The sequence below is a fragment of the Pygocentrus nattereri genome, chromosome 20 (assembly GCF_015220715.1).
Source record: "Pygocentrus nattereri isolate fPygNat1 chromosome 20, fPygNat1.pri, whole genome shotgun sequence".
Classification (NCBI taxonomy): domain Eukaryota; kingdom Metazoa; phylum Chordata; class Actinopteri; order Characiformes; family Serrasalmidae; genus Pygocentrus; species Pygocentrus nattereri.
In genome coordinates, this window is record NC_051230.1 from 21,157,247 (window position 1) to 21,177,163 (window position 19,917).

General features: G+C 42.1%; 2 protein-coding genes across 2 annotated transcripts in view; both read left to right on the plus strand.

Annotated features, from left to right (window-relative positions):
• The window catches only part of cfap299 (cilia and flagella associated protein 299), a 154,579-nt gene extending 145,939 nt beyond the window's left edge, over window positions 1-8,640 (plus strand). Inside the window, exons 6-7 of the mRNA XM_037531483.1 lie at window positions 4,154-4,283; window positions 8,367-8,640. Coding sequence (XP_037387380.1) covers window positions 4,154-4,283; window positions 8,367-8,468 — 232 coding nt within the window. The 3' untranslated portion in view covers window positions 8,469-8,640. The remainder of the gene's footprint in view (window positions 1-4,153; window positions 4,284-8,366) is intronic.
• A 6,483-nt stretch (window positions 8,641-15,123) lies between these two features.
• Window positions 15,124-19,707, plus strand: bmp3 (bone morphogenetic protein 3). The gene is made up of 3 exons (XM_017705130.2): window positions 15,124-15,582; window positions 17,373-18,268; window positions 19,493-19,707. The coding sequence occupies exons 1-3, from the start codon at window positions 15,339-15,341 to the stop codon at window positions 19,682-19,684; spliced, it is 1,332 nt and encodes a 443-aa protein (XP_017560619.1). The 5' UTR covers window positions 15,124-15,338; the 3' UTR covers window positions 19,685-19,707.
• Window positions 19,708-19,917: the final 210 nt, after the last annotated feature.

Consider the following 19,917-nt stretch of genomic DNA (forward strand, 5'->3'; position numbering starts at 1 on the left):
TGGTACAAGGGAGCGGGAGATTGACGTGGTAAAGAAAGAGCTGAGCCATAAGGCAAGGCTCTCGATTTACCGGTCGATCTACGTTCCCACCCTCACCTATGGTCATGAGCTTTGGGTAATGACCGAAAGAATAAGATCGCGAATACAAGCGGCCGAAATGAGTTTCCTCCGCAGGGTGTCTGGACTCTCCCTTAGAGATAGGGTGAGAAGTTCAGTCATCCGGGAGGGACTCGGAGTAGAGCCGCTGCTTCTTCACGTCGAGAGGAGCCAGCTGAGGTGGTTCGGGCATCTGGTTAGGATGCCTCCTGGACGCCTCCCTCGGGAGGTGTCACAGGCGAGTCCACCTGGGAGGAGACCCCGGGGAAGACCCAGGACACGCTGGCGCGACTATATCGCCCAGCTGGCCTGGGAGCGCCTCGGAATCCCCCTTGGAGAGCTGGTGGAAGTGGCTGGGGAAAGGGAGGTCTGGGCTTCATTGCTTAGGATGCTGCCCCCGCGACCCGAACCCCGGAGAAGCGGAAGATAATGGATGGATGGATGGATGGATACCCATCTGCTGAGCCAGCAGTCATTTGGGCCATCCAGTCTTCTGCTTGATAGCCTCCCTCACCACCGGTGTCCACCAAGGGGTTCTTGGGTTACCACCCTGACAGGCACCCACAAGCTTTTGGCCAGGCAGCTTCTACAATGGAGGTTTTGAACAGGGTCCATTCAGACTCCATGTCCCTTACCTCCTCCAGGACATGAGAAAAGCTCTCAGAGTTAAAATCATTCCGAACAGGGTCCTCCGACAGTCTTTTGCAGCACATCCTCACTATTCACTTGGCCCTCCAGCTCTGACCATCAGTCTTCCCTACCATCTGATCCAATTCACCACCAGATGGTGATCAGTTGACAGCTCAGCACCTTTCTTCACCTGAGTGTCCAGAACATATGGTCCCAAGTCAGATCAAATGGCAACAAAGTCAATCATTGACCTTTTACATAAGGAGCTTATGAACACACTTATGAACATCCTTGTGTTCGAACTTGGTGTTCGTTATGTACAATCCATGCCTAGCACAGAAGTCCAATAACAATTCACCATTTGGGTTTAGATCGGCAGGCTGTTCTTCCCAATCACACCTCTCCAGGTCTCCCAGTCATTGCCAACATGAGCATCGAAGTCTCTCAGTAAGACTGTAGGTGGGACTCTTTCCAGAACCCCGCCCACTCGCTCCAAGAAGGATGAATACTCTGACCTGTTGTTTGGTGTAGAAGCACACACAACAGTCAGAGTTCTCCTCTCTGCGATTTTAATTCACTGGGACAAACTCCAACTGCACAGCCGCCAGCCGGGGAATCGTGAGTATCCCCACACCCATCTGGCGCCTCTCACCCTGTGCAACCCCTGAGAAGGAGACAGCCCAACTCCTATCCAGGACTTTGGTTCCAGAGCTGACACTGTGGGTGGAGGTGAGCCCAACTATATCTAGTTGGTACCTCTCAACCTCCTGCACAAGCTTCTCTCCTTCTTCTCCTTCCCCCCAGTGAGGTTACATTCCATGTACCAAGAGTCAGTTTCTGCCACAGGAGCCTAGGCCACCAAGGGCCTCCCTGCATTCTCCCACTCCCTATACAGCACTGCACCGCTCCTCCATGCTGGACCTTGTGGGTGGTGGGCCCACATGGTCTCCCAAATTATGTCTATTTGGGCTGAGCCCGGCCAGGTTACGTGGGCTGCCTGGCTACCAGCCCTTCCTCCACGACAAGGCCCCGATCCAGGAAGGGTGATTGTAACTGTCAGTGTAAGTTATAATGGAACAAGATTTTACATCTCTCGTTAGCAAATCTACAGTATTAAGAAAGATGGTTCTTCAAGGGTTCTTTAATAAAAAAATTGTTCTGTACAGAGCCATGAACCCTTTGTACATAGGGTTCTTTGCATCGTGAAGTTGTTCTTCAGATTGATGGACAATGTGTTGTAGATGGTTCTATATAGAACCTTTATGAAAAGGGTTCTATATAGCACCTAAAACAGTTCTACTATTGTTACAAGCTCATATCGTGACAAAAGCAGAACATTTCTGGTGCCAAATAGAACCATTTTCTTTACTAAAGAACCCTTGAAAAACCATCTTTTTAAGAATGTATGAAGAGTGTAAAACATTCATAACTATTTCATGTTATAACTTTCTATAAAGTAGCCTTTCTGCTGCATTTACATGTTGCACAGAAAAAGCTCATAGTGGTAGGTGACCGATGGCATCCACGAAAACACCCTGGTGACAGTATCGCTGGTGAAAATGGAGGATTATCAGAGCAGATTTAGCAGTGTCGATTCTTCACTGAAGGTGGAAAAAGACAGGATGACGCACTGTATTGTACTTTTTTGTTACATAATACTGAGTGCACCTGGACTTCAACAATGAGACCCTCTGCATCCATGTGTCTCCAAAAAATGAACTTTTTTCCCCACTGCTGCAGTTAAGGGCAAAAGTTGGGAAATTTGAACTCTTGACAGAGCATTTCGATGACCAGGGTGGTACGCTGCCACTGACGGTGCCAGAAATTTCACTGCTCTATTGAAGAACATTGGAATATCCAACCATCAACTGTCATGTCATAATGCAAATGTACCATTACAGTTTTTAAAAACTTCAGACATCTGGTTTCACCCCCAGAAAAGTCTTAATACATTTTTAAAATGGATCATTTCACATCACACCACTCTGAATGACTGTTTACATCTTAACCATTTTAATAAAGCAGACATTTTGGGAAATTGGTGGAATTCCCCTTTAAACCAGACCACGACGTCATCTTTCTTGGTATATAAATGCTGAATCTGGTCTACTTGTTTTTTAGTCTCATGCATCAGTACATTTATGCAATCTTATTGACGCACAGTTGCGCTCCACTTCATAGCATGAGAAATTATTAAAGGAAGTCCAACGCTGGATTCTTTGTAATGTAAAAAACATTACAACTTTTCTTTCCACAAATAAGTCCCTTGTTATTTTTCCTTCACCCATGACCCTGGTGTGTGTGTACAAATGCTCTCTGTTGTTTTTCAACTTGTGTCAATAGCAGTGAGTAGAACAGGAAAGGTGGATCCAAACGGATGCCATTTACTAACCTACCATTTATTTTGGAAACCAAAAGCTTTGAATGGATTCAAATACTTATTAGTTTTGAATGTTACCTTAACACTTGGCCTTCAATACAACAAAGTTCTCCACATCAAATTGGAAACAGATGCATCATTTCTTTGTCTTATGAATGGCTCATAAAATGCATATGTCTTAGCCTTTTTTATTAAATGTAAAATTAGCTCATTTTAACATTTCATTACAAATGTTTTCATAAAATTTTTGCTATTAACAGGAGACACTGTATATCAAGTCAATTTCTTTTTGCTGAAAATATGTTTCATTCAAACTCAACATGGCATAAATTGCTTGTGATGCCCTAGATGCTACAGAGGTGGTCAGAGATGCATATGAAGCGTGCACGAAATAATCCGGCTGGTTGCTAACTCCCTTGCCATAGGGGTGCCGGTGCTGGCTTCAAAGGCTACAAAATGTTTGCTTTTGGAAACGCTCTTTTTCTAGTTTGGAAATGCGGCCTTCCACACACTCAGATCTTAGACATCTCTTTTATCTTTGATTTGAGAAATTAGTAACAATTTACTCTCATCACCAAACTCTTGGGAAATTGGGCAGGTTGTCAGATTTACTAGTATGCTACAGCATACTGTAAATTTTTCAGATGTATCCCAAGCATAGTTACCATTGCTAGGCTATGAAGGACCAACTGGGTGAACCAATTTGCTACAGCGCCACTATGAGGCTGATCAATGCTACATCTCTAGTTAGTTAAGAATCCCAAAGACAGAGGCTTGCTGATTGTGGGTGAAGCAGACTAAACAATGACCTTTCCCTGAATTTGTGAGCATTTATTTTACCCTACTAGACAGGGACCCCTAAAAGTGTGTGAAATTGTTCCTCTAGTCACAAAATCTGATCACAGATCAAGACACATTCATAGAAACGGCTAAATGTTTCACTTATGATCAAAACAAATGATTATTCCAGTGTATTCAACAGTGTTTAGATGAGTGTTACAAACAGATGGTTGTTTATTTTCTTGCTTTTCATAACATTTTTTTTAGTTTCTACAACTGGAAAACACAAGCATCTACAATGAATGACACTGAAAACTACCAGGTGATCGCAGAGCATTCATCCTGTTTACTCTTCAAGAATAAGAAGGACCGAAAAACCCTGAATGTCGACCCAGAGGTAAGAATGTTGGATAGGGATGGGGGGCACTAATCACCTTCTGTGTACATGTATTTTAGAATTTGTTATTGAGGACAGACTATGCATCTGAAAGTATCTGTAGTTGTCAGGTTGTTGTTAATTAGAAAAAGAAAAAGAAATACTAAAGAAAAAATGTGCAATAGAACATCAAAAGAGGACATCTGAGATTTATGGACTGGTGGCTAAACTTGTGATTGGAATTACTTGGATCATGACAAACAGAAGTTGGCTGCATTTTCTAACACTGAACTTTGGAGATGTTTACAAGAAGCATGAAAAAATATTCTTACAGATTACATTTTGAAAAAAAGATACCACTCAAGATACCCTGTTTCTAATCTGACCCTGTCATTTCACTTGAGCCTTGACTTTCAGATGAAAGCATTTCATGGATTTCCTACAAACTAGCAAACTCCGCTGTTGAAGAGTGCAGATTTTTTTTAATGGAGGTTTATTTATTTATAGTGAATATATGAGCACCTAGATTTGATGGATAATGGGCAGGCACTGAATTGCTGTGCTGTCACTTGAACAATTTACATCCATGAATTGAACTCCGTTGAATTCCACTCCAGAATGAAGCGGTCACATCAAGTCATTCTGAAAGTCATGATGGTTGGAATCCAGGCAGCACTAGACTTGGGCAAGGGTCCTCAGACAGGTGCTTCCTCTCTCATCTCCGCACTGGTCTGATGAAGCGGGTGAGAATGCGTGGCAAATTCTGGCCCGGAAACCCGTACCACTTTGGTTTCTGCATCTCCGTGCCCTGGGGGCCATGAAGACAAACTATTTTAGTAAAAACAGCAGTGCTGCAGACGGGCCGCTTTGAACGCGAGCTCACCCAGGCTGCCTCGTTGAGGGCAAGATGGCAGAGGCGAATTCTGCCTGTGGTTGAGCACGCCCCAACCAGGCCGGCTATTAAAAAACGAGGGGGAGGCTCGAGAACCCAGACGCTGAAACCACCCGTGCACCCAGAAAACCCAGCCCAGGCCCCTACCAGCCATGACCTCACTGCCCACACGGACACATTCGTTCAGACAAAATAGCAGATCTGTGGAGCAGGGTGTGACTGTTTGTTTGCTTTTTCCTCTTTTATTTAGAGATCCACTGATATGGAATTTCTAGAGGAGTTGATACCGATAACAGATCATTAACAACTTGTTGAGGCTAATACTGATTTCAGTAACTGATAGTGACTTGATTCAACTTAAAACTGAAAAACTTGTTAATTTAACATAACGATGGCAGCTAAAGCAGACATGACAGTGACTGTAGACACTGACAGCAGAAGTGGCATAATGGTACTGATGGGTATTGCTAATGGGACATCAGTAAAAAATCTTGGATTGGATATTGGAGGTCGTGACCCAGGAGGAGAAGCGGCTTAGAAGATGTGTGTGTGTTGATATTGGAGGGAAAAAAGAAATAATTCATTCCAATATTGTAACAAATCTAGCCTGAAATAGTGCTCACTCACATTGTGTTATGTGATGCTCGTAGATGTGTGCTTCTCCCTGTGGGGTAGTAGAGTGTTTGAGTAGTTGATAGCCTACATTTAGATGCTTAAGTGAAGTGCTTCAATCACAAATAGCTTATTTAAAGTGGCATTTAAGTGGTATCACCAGTTTACATTTTTAAAAAATTTGACATTATTTAGTACACCCCTGAGTCTTTGCTGGTGGGCTGTAGTCTGCATATTGGGGCAGTTAGAGTCGATGTGTATAAGGTACAGATCAGATTTGTTGCCTTATAATCAAGGTTTAGACCAGTCGGGGTATATCAAATGTTTTTTTTGACCCAACTCTATCTAATCTAGCAGCGTATACTGGTCAATGACTCAAATTGTTTCCTCCAACAGCCAATGAAAACGAGAGTGTGACAAAGTAAATACAGCTAAAATGGCACTTGTGTGTAGTAAAATCAAGTGCTTGTATGACAAATTCTATAAACTGCCACACTCTTCCTGTTTGACACCCATGACCTCACCCACATGTATTTTTCTTTACCATGACAGAGCAAACATTGGTGAAAACAACAGCAACAGCAAGCTGATATAGCTCTATAGCTCTATTTTGCTTTCTGCATGTCCTAGTAATGGGAGAGTTTGTGCATACAAGTACAAGTTTGGTTCAGTTTACCAACAACTTACAAGGTGTATAATGCGTGATTTGTCACCCAAAAAAAAAAAAAAGAAATCATGAAATACCAAGTTTATTTACAATCTGTTAGGACTGTATAGTCTATCCAAGGATTTATTGATATAGCCACAGCATTCAGTGAGTTCACTGAATACATTTGCATGAATACCTGCATGCACAAACTACAAATAAGCTAAATTATAGATTGTAATTATCTGATATAATTCCTATCATTTATCGGCATATAATATACCAGCCACCAATATATTGTGTGCCTTTACTTTTTTGGGGTTTGTTCACTGAAGACTGCCAGCGTGTTGGAAATATCTCAGAATCTAAAGCCAAGTTTTCTGAGTGAAGTATGCATTCATCCTCAAGTCTAGTGACTGGAGGTTGAACTCAAAATCATAAATCAGCAGTCAGTTTGCTTGATGGCTTATTTGTTTGTTTTCTGTTTATCAGTGGTAGGTCGCAATCAGCCTATTCATGTCCTTGTTGAACTCAGCAAAAAAAAAAAAGACAATATTAAAAAGTCACTAGTGTAGAAGTGTGGTGTAAAAGTCCAGCTTGAACTTTAAGGGTGGATGAGTTCTATCAACCTGAAATCTTTTGACACGCTTTGCTTTTAATGAGAAGATACAGCTGGCTGCAGGTGTTTTTTTGGTGGAGGGGATCTATGAGTCACACCAGACTCAAGTTTTAACCCTGAAATCATTTAAACTTCCCTAAATCAGAAGAAGCCTTGGTGAGAGACTTTAATTAAAGCTGTATAATTTGTATCTTCACATAAAAAAGCCAATATTTTAATGGATTCTGTGGATTCCAAAATTTTACTATATCAACTGAACAAGAAAATCATTCAATACTCATATCAATACAATCAGTACATTACTGCAAAGCCAGAGACCATTTAATTTAATTTCCACTCAAAACAGCTTCAGTTTCAGGAGATCTTTTTGAGGAGATTAGATTTAATAAGGGTAGGGTAAAGAAGGGTAAAGGCACAGCAAAATAAGTAAAAAAAAACATTTTAGAGTTTCTAGAACTTGAACTGATTAATTGAACTAGAAACTGATTAAAAGATAAAGAGAAAATTAGACTGCTATAACAACTGTGTAAAACCTGGTATTCCATCAGAACTCTCACCATCAGATAACCAGTAGTTAAAGCTTTCATCCTTGAAAGAGAGGAGAACATCAAGCTCCACTCTTGCTTCAGATTTGAAAAAATCCAGAGTTGTTTCTGTCTATCCTTCCACTGTGAGAAGACAACTCAACACTGTGGGTCTGAAAATATGTGTAACTCTCAAGAAGCCCTTACTGAGAAAAGGACAGGGACAAAAAATAAGACAATTTGTGAACATTTGTTCTCAGAACAATGGACCAACCACCCCACAAAAAGGAACCAAGAATGAACCTTCAAATTGTAGAAAAAACATCCATGCAGATTTCTTTAGAAAAAACTGCAAGTTAAAAAAAAAAGAAAGCTGTAATAAAAGCAAAGAGTAGATACTTCATAATGAAAACAAAACTGATAAAATACTTAATTATACTTAAATAATTAAATGGCCAAAACTCACCAGTGTGTCCAAAGATTTACATTCATGGCATTTGGCTGACGCTCTTATCCAGAGCAACTTGCAATTTGGTCATTTTACATAGGTAGGCCAAGGCAGTGTTAGGAGTCTTGCCCAAGGACTCTTATTGGTATAGTGTAGGGTGCTTGCCTTGGTGGGGGATTGAACCCCAGTCTACAGTGTAGAAGGCAGAGGTGTTAACCACTACACTATCCCAACCACAGATATAGATTTACTACACACTTCTTTAAGCTAAAAATGACTTAATTTGCTGTGGAAAATGAAAGTCTTATTTGAAAATACATACTTTTATTTTATCATAAGCACTACTCTGCCTTATTCCTACAGGCATCATCACCTGGTGCAAACTCCTCCAGAACTTCTATCCAATCTGACCTCTACCATCATGTTGTCATCTATGACCACATCACCAGGAAGAACTGGGTCTGAGTCATTGCCTGCGGCGCACACTGCACTTTCTCTCAACCTTAACAAAGTTGTTTTAACATGGTGAACTATTTAAATAGTGGCATAGAAATACTGCAGAATACTGAAGATTTTTCTTGTCAAACCATTTCTTTGTTTAATTGTTTTTTTCTTCATTTTTTCAAAATTCTTTCAAAACTTTATGCTCATTTCCATGCCCATGCCCATGCAAATTTTTAAACAATTTACCTCAGCAGTGAGTTTATCACAGTATACATTAGAATAAAGTCATATTCATAATTCAAATAAATATAAAAACGATAAAAAGTAACAAGAATTTTTTGGGTCCATATTTTTCCTTGACACCTTCACGGCCACCACAGAGATCAATATCATCAGTTACATCATGAGCACAATGTAATGAAGCACTGATTGGTCAAACCAGGAGTTGCTTTTTAACTACATATAATACTGGGCTTCCTCGAGGAGAGATTTGAAAATGGTTAAACAAACCAATCCATAAAATCACTATTTATTATATTTTATATATTTATATGTCATTATTAATTTTCTATAAATTTTATTTATTCAAATATTAACACTTTTCTCAGCAAATAAACACATACTACACAAATAAATAGATTTTGAAAATGTGTCTTGGGTGCCTAAGACTTGCGCACAGTATATACTGTATATATCAATATATAAGCAGATTTTCAGTGTGGTGACTTTCAGACCCAACTGTATGCATTTCTTCCTGTGAAGTAGTTGATTGATTGAGTAGTTTGAGCATGATCATCTATGTTTAGAAGCTCATCTTTAGTGAAGTGCTTTACTTCATTTTATAGCTGCATAGATTTAAGTAAGACACTTTTCAATATCAGTACTTGAAAAGAAAGGTGGTATTGCTATTTGTATGCAAAGCAAAGCATGCTTTTGTTGCCTTCTAATCTTTTTATTTTAAATTGAACTTGAATTAAACCTTTTTCGTGATAAATTCATGATGTCTTCTATTGCCGTACTCAGTGAGGCCTGCAAAAAATGCTTCAAGAGCTAGCAGTTACTCTATAATCTATATTTGAAATCTATATTTGTAGCTAGGAGACATTGTCATTTTAAAAGAAATCTGTAGCAGAAATCCACTGCAGTGTGATGGAAATTGCAGTTGTAATGATCTGATTGACTGCAGGTAATGGTGCTGACACTTGCAAAATACATTCGTCAAACAGGTTGTTAAAGTAAAGCAACATTGATTGAGGACCACCATCAAGTACAGGGATAATGAAGCAAGTAATGAAGAGCAGCACTGAGCTGAATGACGTAAACTGTACTGTGTTTACAGCCTGAACAGTTCGGTTTACTTCTGGGTCAAGCTCACTCCCTTTCTTTACACACATCGTAACTTTGCACTCAATCGGTCATTATCACAGCTGTAATTAGGATCACATACCAATTCCAGTTAATGACAAGGAAGACTTTCAATGCTGGGTGGCAAAGCACCCACAATTAAAGCGTTTCAATTCTGCCATTCAGCCACATGAATGCAGTGCGTGGTTTACAGTGTTGACACTGCCCACTCCTTCAAAAGTGGCATCATTCAAACACCTATGAGGCGAAACAACAAAAGGGGGGGAGAGGCTGACAAGTGTATACCTTTACGGTGAACTATTGTGGGTTTGCAAGTGTGCAGTTCCAAAGAGGGCTGCTTTTAATGTGATGTGGCATATATAATAACAAGGGTGAATTGTTCTCATTCATTTTATGACTTTGCAGAAGTTTAACATTTCTGCAATTTTTGCCAAGTTGATTAGATGTTCTATTTAGAACCATTTCATACTTAAATGATTCTTTGGATTGATGGAGAATGTGTTGAATAAGATTCTGTACAGAACCTTTTTGAAAATGGCACCAAAAAGGGTTTTTCTATTGTTGCAAAGTCAAGCTTGTAAATACAGAAGAACCCTCTTTGGTGCTATGTAGGACCATTTAAAAAATAATTTTTCCAATAAACAACACATTTTCCATCAATCTGAAGAACCACTTCACCATGCAAAGTACCATTTACGCATGAAATATTTCTATACAGAACACATGGCTCTAAATAGAACCACTGCCTTTACTAAAGATCCCTTGAAGAACCAACTTTTTAAAATGTGTATCAAAGCTTCATTCTCAATATTATACAGCTTTCTCTATCACTGAAATCATTCACAGCTCTGTTCATCATCCTGGACACATCTAAAATTTCTTCATTTTCTACCTCCATTTTCTTCCTACAAATGAGCTGAAAGCTATAAACTTGTGGAGTACACTCTCTTTATTTAACAGAGAGCACATGCGCCAAATATAAGCACAGGCAATCAGTAAAATGACATACAAAAAGTCAAACTGATCAATAAGTCAGTGCTAGCTAGCATTTCAGAGTTGCCATGATAGCTAACTTACACAGGCTACCTTTTAGCCAGTAGCTTCAGGAAAAAGATTTCTGAGCACTAAAAAAGACACTAACCAGTTCTTAGTTTACTCACCTTTGTTTTTCTTCAGTTCCTTCCTGATGTAACTCATAAGACGGTGATGTGTGTTGCTGAATAGTGTGATTTATTTCATCAGAGGCCTGTTCAGGGCCTCTGGTACATAGGAGTCAACCTAGTTGCCTGTATGAAATACAATTTAGCTTTTTTGGCCATTTAATATGTATCAAGGCTGGTATACATTTTCCCCCGTTAACACAGTTAATTCATTTGTACACACATTTTCTATACAGCTGACATTTCTGCAATTATAATTTCCTGCAGATATAATGGAAACTGCTTTTATAGACTACTTGTTTGTGATCTAAATAGCCAAAGAATGATTTAGCAATATACTTAGGTTCTAAATTCAGAATGAACAACTGAGTGTTTTAGAGTAACATAGTTTTTAGAGCAACGTAGTGTTTTAGAGTAGAGCAGAGTTCAGTTGTTTTATTAATACAATTGTTTATTTACAGGTACTAATAGGAATTAATTTTCTATTTTAAAATAACAGTAGAGGAAACTGACATTTGCTGAACCAACTAAAATATCAGGAGTTGTATTGTAGTGACCCATTACTGGCTGTGCTGGCTCCAGAAGACTCTAGAGGTGAGGCTATGCAGCCATGATTTGTGAGCTTATGATTTGTGCCCGGTTTTAGTTATGGGTATGTGTTAATGCATCATTCTGCATCAGAAAGTGGGATTATTATGTGGGTGTAGGGTGTATTTGTGTAGGGTGGGGTCACTGTCAGGGAGAAGTGTGTGGCTAAAGGTGACCTTTTGTGCCTTTCTGCTAATGTGCATAATAAAGAGCACTTTTTGCAGTAGTAGCATAACCTCCCTTGTGTCTTATTTTCTGCTGATGTCGCATTTGTGTCAGAAGTGGGACACTGCCCTCTATCCCCCCAAAACAGTCTTGGGATAAACGGTGCTTTAAGAACTTTCTCATTGACCGGCGAGAGAGGCAGAGCCTGACAGAAAACCATGACGATGGGGACCAATGCTGAGAGGCTCCGAGAGGAAGATGGTCTGGCAAGACTTGACAATGAGGCCAGTGTGGTGAGTCTGGAGACCAAGGTAGGTGCAAGGAGGCTTGATGGTGAGATCGATGCTGCATGACTGGAAGCCAAAGCCAGCACGGGAAGGACTGATGGTGAGGTTGAGTGCAGCGTGGGCAAGAGATGGTTCATAGCATTCGCCTTTACAAGCACATCAAGAGGGGCACATCCCACAGCTGGAAAGCAGCCATCGTCCAGCTCAAGACATGCCACACATCCAGTAACCACTCTTCATCCACGCCTGGGCCCACAATTAAATCATGAGAGGAGCATATGATTCACGAGAGACATTTTAACAGCAAATTACCAAAGCTCTACTCTTTTATGAAATCTGCCATCTTCTGATAACATACAGCTCATTTGTACAATGCAGCCAGAATAGAGGGAGATGCATATATGAAAAGTAGTGGGTTTAGTGGGGTATGGTGATTGGCTAGTGGGACACTAAATGTACCCCTGACACCAGGCCTGTGTTTATCATTGTTTAAGTGTTGGTAGACCACCAAGGGTAGGTACTGTCTGTTATCATCCCTTTATGGTCAAATACAGCACAGGGCTGAACTGTGGTGACATATGAAATGTTGCAATCGATCTTTAGTTTGGAAAACATTTTCCTGTGTGAAAACAAGCGTGCAGTAATCAGCCCCTCCTTCAATCAAGACCAGAATCAGTCATAGGTACGAATTCAAGTATTTGAGACCCTTAGGCATTTGGCACAGCACAGATGCCTCAGCCAGTGTATATTCAAACCTGTCCCAACATATATGTTGCTCTCACTCTTCTGTTTATACAGTATGTATCCATGATGGAATTTTTCTGTTTAGGTTTCTCTCCATAGCTCTGCCCAAATCATATCTTGAACATAACTCCATTGGCATCAGATATCTTGTTGGGTCGATCACTTCCTGCCCCACTGGGCCTGAAAGAAAGACAGTGACAGGAGTTATTCAGACCCGTCCGCGAGCCTGTTGGTGTGGAGGGCCATCCGGATCAGCCTCTGCTGTACAGGATGTGTCTGCTCAACCCCATTGAATGCGACAAAACGGGGCAGAGAGCCCTTAATGCCCACAAAAGCCCCTTCATTCAGCCCGTCATCCCAGACACACAGCTTTGCTGAGAGACATTTCACGGATCTTAAAAACAGTCTAAGCTAGCCATGCCCCCCGCTCGCAGAAGCCCAGTTGGCTGGTTAAAGGTGATAGGTGAAGACATTAAGGTGACCATATTTTGGTTTTCAGAAAAGAGGACACTGAGGGCAGGAGGGTGGCACGGGGCAGACTGTAGAAAACAAATGCCAACTTTTTAGGCAGTTTAGAACGCCCAGCCGGACGCACTTTTAAGGTCTGTATTATATAGGATGTATGGACACCCTAGAATACACTAAATGCATTTAATCTGTCTTGACCTGCTTGAATGTGTAGTCTGAGGGCGGCACTGACCAGTTGGTTGTTTTGCCAGACAGTTCTCACTCTCTCTGTCTCTCTCTCTCACTCATCCTCCATCTTACTTTAATTTCTACTTTGTCTCTCGCCCTTTCCTCCCTCATACTCAGTCTGTCTCTCATTCTTTTTCTCACTCTTTCTTTGCTGTCTTGCTGTGTTTCTCACTCTCTCCTCTCTCTCATTTTGTCTTTCACATATTATCTGTCTTTTTTCCACTTCATTTCTTGCTTTCCTCTCTTTCTCATTTTGTACCTCGCTTTCTTACTCATACTGTCTCTGTCTCTCTCATTCACATTCTGTCTGTCACTCTGTTTCTCTTTCCTCTCACTACTTCTCTCCATCCTTCTTTTTTGTCTCATTCTCTTACTTTATCTCTCTTATTTCAGTTCTCTCTCTCTCTCACTCTTACCTTTATGTATCCCTCTTTCTCTCTCACACTTATCACACTCACACTTATACTTTTATCTCTATCTCTCTCTCCCCCCTCTCCCTCCCCCCTCTCTCCTCTCTCTCTCTCTCTCTCTCTCTCTCAAGTCTTGGCTCTCATTCTTTTGTTTCTTTTTCCCCTCACTATATCTCTATGTCTTTTGCCTTTACTCTATCAATCTCTTTCTCCTTCATCACTCTCCTTCTGTCTCTCATTTTATATCGCTCTCACTCTTCATCTCTCTCTCCTTGTCTCTTGTTTAATCTCTCACTCTGCCTTCATCTTTCTCTCATTCTCTCTCTCTCTCCCTTTTCTCTCTTTTTCTCTCTCTTCTTTCTGTCTCATTCATTTTCTCATTCTCCTCTATTCATTACTCTGTCTCTCTCACTCCTGTTTTTCTCTGGCAGCTTCATTCTGTTTCTCTCTTCTCCTCACTGTCTCCCTCCATATTTTTGTACTCTTTCTCATTTTATCCCTCTCTCTCCTTCTGTCTCTCAGTTTATATCTCTATCTCACTCTATTTCATTCTCTGTCCTCTGTCTCTTATTCTCTCTCTCATTCTCTCTCTCTCTTTCTTTCTCCCTCCCTTGTTTTGCTTACTCTGCTTCCCTGTCCTTCTCCCTGGCTCCCTCTGCATTCTTTTACTTGTTCTGAGTTTATCCCTCTCTTATGGAGCCCCACTGGTGACTTCCTGTATAAAAAAAAAGAATTTGTGGCCACGACTTGGTAAGTAAGGCATGATCTTTTTCCCCGCACCTTACTAAGTCCTGGCCACTACAGAATTATTTCATCCCCACACCTTACTAAGTTAGGATCTCGTTCCCACGTGTTAATAAGGTGTGGCCACGCATTATTTTCATTTATAAGGGGTGTCACCAGCAGGGCTCTATACTCTCTCACTCCTTCTGTCTCTTACTGTGTTTATGTCTCTCACCCTCTTTCTCGCCCTGTCTGTCTCTATCTCTCTCTGTGCCTCCAGTCCCCTTCACCCTGTCTCTCATTTCATCCCCCTGCTATCTCCTGTGTTGTTGAATCTGAGAGTTTTACCCAAACAGCTCCCGCAGCGCCCCTATATATTCCCACCAGCGCGTGCTTTTCCCCTCAGTGAGTGCGCACGCAGGGCTGCGATTGGCTGTCCATTCAGCCCCGGCGTGGAGCTACAAAACCAACAGCGCGCTGTCTCCCCCCACACCCATCCCACCCCCTCCCTCCCCCCCAGCACGACTTCCAGCAGCACTGCTCAGCTCACACGAGCAGATCCACTCCAGTCTCATCCAGCAGGAGCCCGGCTGCTTATCTTCTGACCAGCATCAGTGATTCGTCCGCTCCGAGACGCAGCTGCGCTTTTGCAACTCGCGCTCATGTGATGCGCTCAGCGGAGAGAGAGACGCACTTTGGAGCCTCAGTCTAGAACCTAGATCAGACCCTGCGAGCGGCTGAAGGGAGCGAAGCATGGATCCGTGTCAGCGCCTGCTCGTCCTCCTCCTCTTGGGCTGGAGCTGCCTGAGCTGTGGATTGTGTGCCATGCTGAAAGATCACATCGCCGGACTGGCCCTGGACGCGGATTTGGGCTACTCGAAGAAAACGGCGCAGGACACGGTGTCCGAGCACATGCAGATGCTCTACGCCAAATACAACAGCGCAGGCTTTCCGCTCAAAGACGGGAATACAGTCCGCAGCTTTAAAGCCCAGCCGGGTACGTAGCGAACAGCGCACTTGCGCTGGAATCAGCCTGTTCATTTGCTTTCTATATGCATTGCGCTGCTGTCATAAGAAAACGTTGTACGCAGGCTGCCCTTTAACCTGTGAACATACCACGACGACGGGATCGATAGAGTGTCTAAGCTGATTTAAAGGGAGAACTTCACCGATTTTTCGAAAATTCTACATAATTCACTCACTGATGTAATGCTGAGTAAAATAGTCTGAAAAAAAAGTTTTCTTTAGGGACTATTTTACCTCAACGCATTAAAAGGATTAAAATAAAAACCCTTTAAACCAAAACTTTAGTATCAACTACCATAAAATCATGTCTCAGGCACCAGGCAGCGCATCCAGCACCACTTTCATGTAGGAAACGTGCTGTGAGGGAGCTTTTAAAGGTGGACGTCTGGTTCCTATCATAATCACTGTGGACAGTTCAGACTCTGTAAGTTTCTCTAGAAAAGTGCGTTTCACATCAAGCCAATCTGCACGACTTGGTTTACGCCTGAAAGGCTGAATTATTTGGAAACTTTTGAAAATGGGTGGAGTTCTCCTTTACGCGGCGGCAGCGGTGATGTGAAATCTGTATTATATGAATGAATGAAGTTTAGTGCTGTGTGAGTGAGCCGGAAATCCACCTGTTTCTCCTCATACACTTCACACTGCCTCATTCCACTGAGCTAGAAAGCCAATGAGCGCTGAGCGAGTGAATAAAGTACATTCGACACGTTTAGCCGTTTTAACTAGGCTACAGCAGACTCATGCGCTTCTTTACTTAGTTTTCCCTTCATCTGACGTCAGATGTCGCATTTTTCAGGACAAAGCGCAAAGTATGCCATGTGTTTTTGCAACGAAAAGGTGCCTAAAGCCTTAAACTCTCAGAGAGCCGCTTCTGTGCTGGGGTGTTTTCAGAGCTTCACTGTTTCAGGTCATTTCTGACTTTCAACCCTCGCCACTGTGCCCACTCATACGCTGCCCTCTACTGTTCACTTCTGGTACTGCATCACTCCAACGATTAGCCTATCTGACATGACCCCACATGCTGGAATGGTCAGTCAATGGTCAATGCGAGGCCCAGTGCAGAAACAATGATAAGCCCTCAGTGCAAGGAATGAATAAAAAATGACGATGTAATTTGCTTGTTCGCTCACTATTGTCATGTTTAAAACAAGTCGATGACGCAAGTCCATTCCGGCATCTATTAACTTTTTGTTTACAATAGACCACCTATTTCAGATTTCAAAATAATGAATATACACTCACTGAACATTTATTAGTTACAACAGCCTAGTTTTCACACTCAGCTCCACTTACTATACAGATGCACTCTGTAGTTCTGCATTACAGACTGTAGCCCATCTGTTGCTGTGCAGATTTTGTTTACCCCCTTTAACCCCATGCTTCTATGGCCAATCCCAAATGGACAGTGAGTGTAGAAACAAGGTAGGTATACCTAATAATGTGCTCAGTGAGTGTATCATGCTGCAGGTTGTAAACAAACCCAAGGATCCGGTTGCCATGCACTCTGAGAAAAAAAGATACTAAATAGTGACTTTTTAGTGTAGAAACACTGAGGTGGTAGTCTCAAAGGTATTTCTTCAGTACCTTTAGTCCCAATGCCATTGCCACTCATAACCCTACCCCCAGTAGTTATACCACTGAGTGTATTTCAAATGTGAGTAAACTGACGTAAGATGGCTTTACAAATATCTGATGTGCATTTTAAAATACTTGGATAAGAGCTCAGCCTTAGGTGTAACCTGTAACCTGATCTTCATCCAGGCACCATCAACAAGAAACATCTTCAGATCTTCAACCTAACGTCCCTGGCCAAGTCAGAAGATGTTCTGTCAGCAACTCTGCACTACTACATCGGTGACCTGCAGAACAGCAGCCGCAGCTGCTCGAGGCCTAAGAGCTGCCACCATGGCCTCCGACGGCAAAGTCACATTCACTTCAGCATCTGGAGTTTTGCATCCATGGATAACAGGACCAGGACTCTTGGCCACTTCCTTATTAATATATCGTCTACATACCGGGACTTTATATCCTGGCAGTGGAAGGACATCACCCGCGTGGTCAACCAAGCCAAACATCACCATGAGCTTCTGATCGGCATCGCAATCGATTCCCAAGGACGGCAACCTCAGAAGAAGTTCCTGTTGGACCGTAAACCATATATCTTGGTTTACGCCAATGATTCAGCCATCTCTGAGCCTGAGAGTGTGGTGACCACACTTCAGAGACACAAAGGGAGCTTAGTGCCTGGTCTTCACAAACTCGGACTACGCAACCGCAATAGCTCTTCGCTGCACAGGACGAAGCGCTCGGCCAACATTCTTCTGCCACTGCAGAACAACGAGCTGCCAGGTCCTGAGTATCCCTATGAGATCCACACCTGGGAAGAGACCAGTCCATATGACCCCATCGAGAGCAAGCCAGCCAAGCGGCCCCGCAAGAAACCTCGCAAGAAACAGGGCCACAAAAACCCACTGCTGCAGTTTGACGAGCAGACCATAAAGAAAGCAAGGAAGAAACAGTGGAACGAGCCAAGGAACTGCGCCCGCAGGTATCTGAAGGTGGACTTTGCTGACATTGGATGGAGTGAATGGATTATCTCCCCCAAGTCGTTTGATGCCTATTACTGCTCAGGATCCTGTCAGTTTCCAATGCCTAAGGTAGGACACTGATGGAAGGGTCTTTGGATGCTCTCTTTATGTTCCTCATGTGTTTTGGGAAAACATAGTTCTCATGTTTGTTGTGGACAGCCTTTGGAAGCAAATGTTCCAATGGTCCTCTAAAACTGCAAATTTATTTGTTATAATTTTGCCATTGGTCATAATGTACTAAGAGTTGAATCTGCTCTGTAAGACTCATTTAGACCCAACCAGGGAATGAGATAAGAACCATACATATATTAAAATGGATAGTCGGCTCCACCCAGTGGTGGGATGCTGTCATTTACAGTTACATGAGGAAAAAGTCAATTAGCTTTTATACAAGCATCAGTTTGAAAGCCACCATGTAGTATCAATGTTCAGTATCACCAAAATTTATGTGTACTGCAATTACATACCCTTATGCGCAAATAGATTAGTGCATTTTAATGAATATGTCCTGTGGCTTGGGTGGTGGTATCTTTTACAGGAAAGTAAGGTAAACCACAAACCACACATCAAAAACAAGTTTGTTTAGCTCCCTTGTTGTAATTTTGATTATGGATTATGTTTCAGTTTTTCTAAAGCTTGACTTGGTCATCTACACTCCTCTTTCACCGCTTTTTTCTTAAAGGGAGTGATTCTGTTTTTTTCTTTTATATCTCAGAAAGAACATCAGAGTGTGATTTTGCTTAAGAAGCACTTTCTGCTTTAGTGCCACCACATTAGATCAGTAAGGATAATTAGAATGAGATTTCTGATCCTACAGTAATGCTTTTTGTTGATGGGCTGTCTGTCTCTAATCATCCATCTCTAAGCCTATTTGGATCAGTATTCACCTCAATGGCTGGTACTTTTACCCTTCAAATATTTAAGACGTTGGTTAGCTTAAATGTGTGAAGGTGGTACATCCTATCATCTTCATAACTTTGTTACTTGTGTCAGTTCTAGGTTTTCAGTGAAGTAACATTATGCAAAGTAAACATGTAAGCTTCTCTCCACTACCTGTGTTTGTATTTTTTTGGTGAAGCAAAACCCTTAATTCACATGTGGGCCTACACTTGCGTTCCTCACCCTTATAACTACAGAAATTCTGTAGTCGTTCCATAGTAGATACTGAATGATTTACAGTAGTTACTAAGCAGAAAGTCTTAGTTCAGTTCAGGTGAGGGCAGGGATGTTCCTCAAGCTCCTGAAGTGCTTTGTGATCTTGTCTAACTGCTGTGACATTTTTGTTCTCCACAGTCTCTGAAACCTTCGAACCACGCCACCATCCAGAGCATTGTCCGGGCAGTAGGAGTGGTTCCTGGCATTCCAGAGCCGTGCTGTGTTCCTGAGAAGATGTCCTCCCTCAGCATCCTCTTCTTCGATGAGGACAAGAACGTGGTCCTCAAAGTCTATCCAAACATGACAGTGGATTCCTGCGCTTGCCGATAATGCCTTATGCTTTCTGGCCCCCCGCCCCCCCCCCCCCCCCCCCCCCCCCCCCCATCTGATCCCCATTTTGCACTGGACGAGAGACTACACCCCTGTAGCTACCTGAAGATGATTTATTCCATGAACAAACTTTGAGGATGTCTGTCTGTTTTTGAAAGCTGGAGGTCTGAAGAGCTCTCTGAAGGAAACAGCTCAAGGTTCTTCATTATCAAGAATTATGCAACCCACTGAAC

What these genes read in the sequence shown, in the direction of transcription:
- bmp3 (XM_017705130.2), top strand. Translation starts at nt 15,339, where the DNA reads ATGGATCCGTGTCAGCGCCTGCTCGTCCTCCTCCTCTTGGGCTGGAGC. An exon ending in CAGCTTTAAAGCCCAGCCGG is followed by an intron (nt 15,583 to 17,372) that starts GTACGTAGCGAA and finishes ATCTTCATCCAG; the next exon opens with GCACCATCAACAAGAAACAT. An exon ending in GTCAGTTTCCAATGCCTAAG is followed by an intron (nt 18,269 to 19,492) that starts GTAGGACACTGA and finishes TGTTCTCCACAG; the next exon opens with TCTCTGAAACCTTCGAACCA.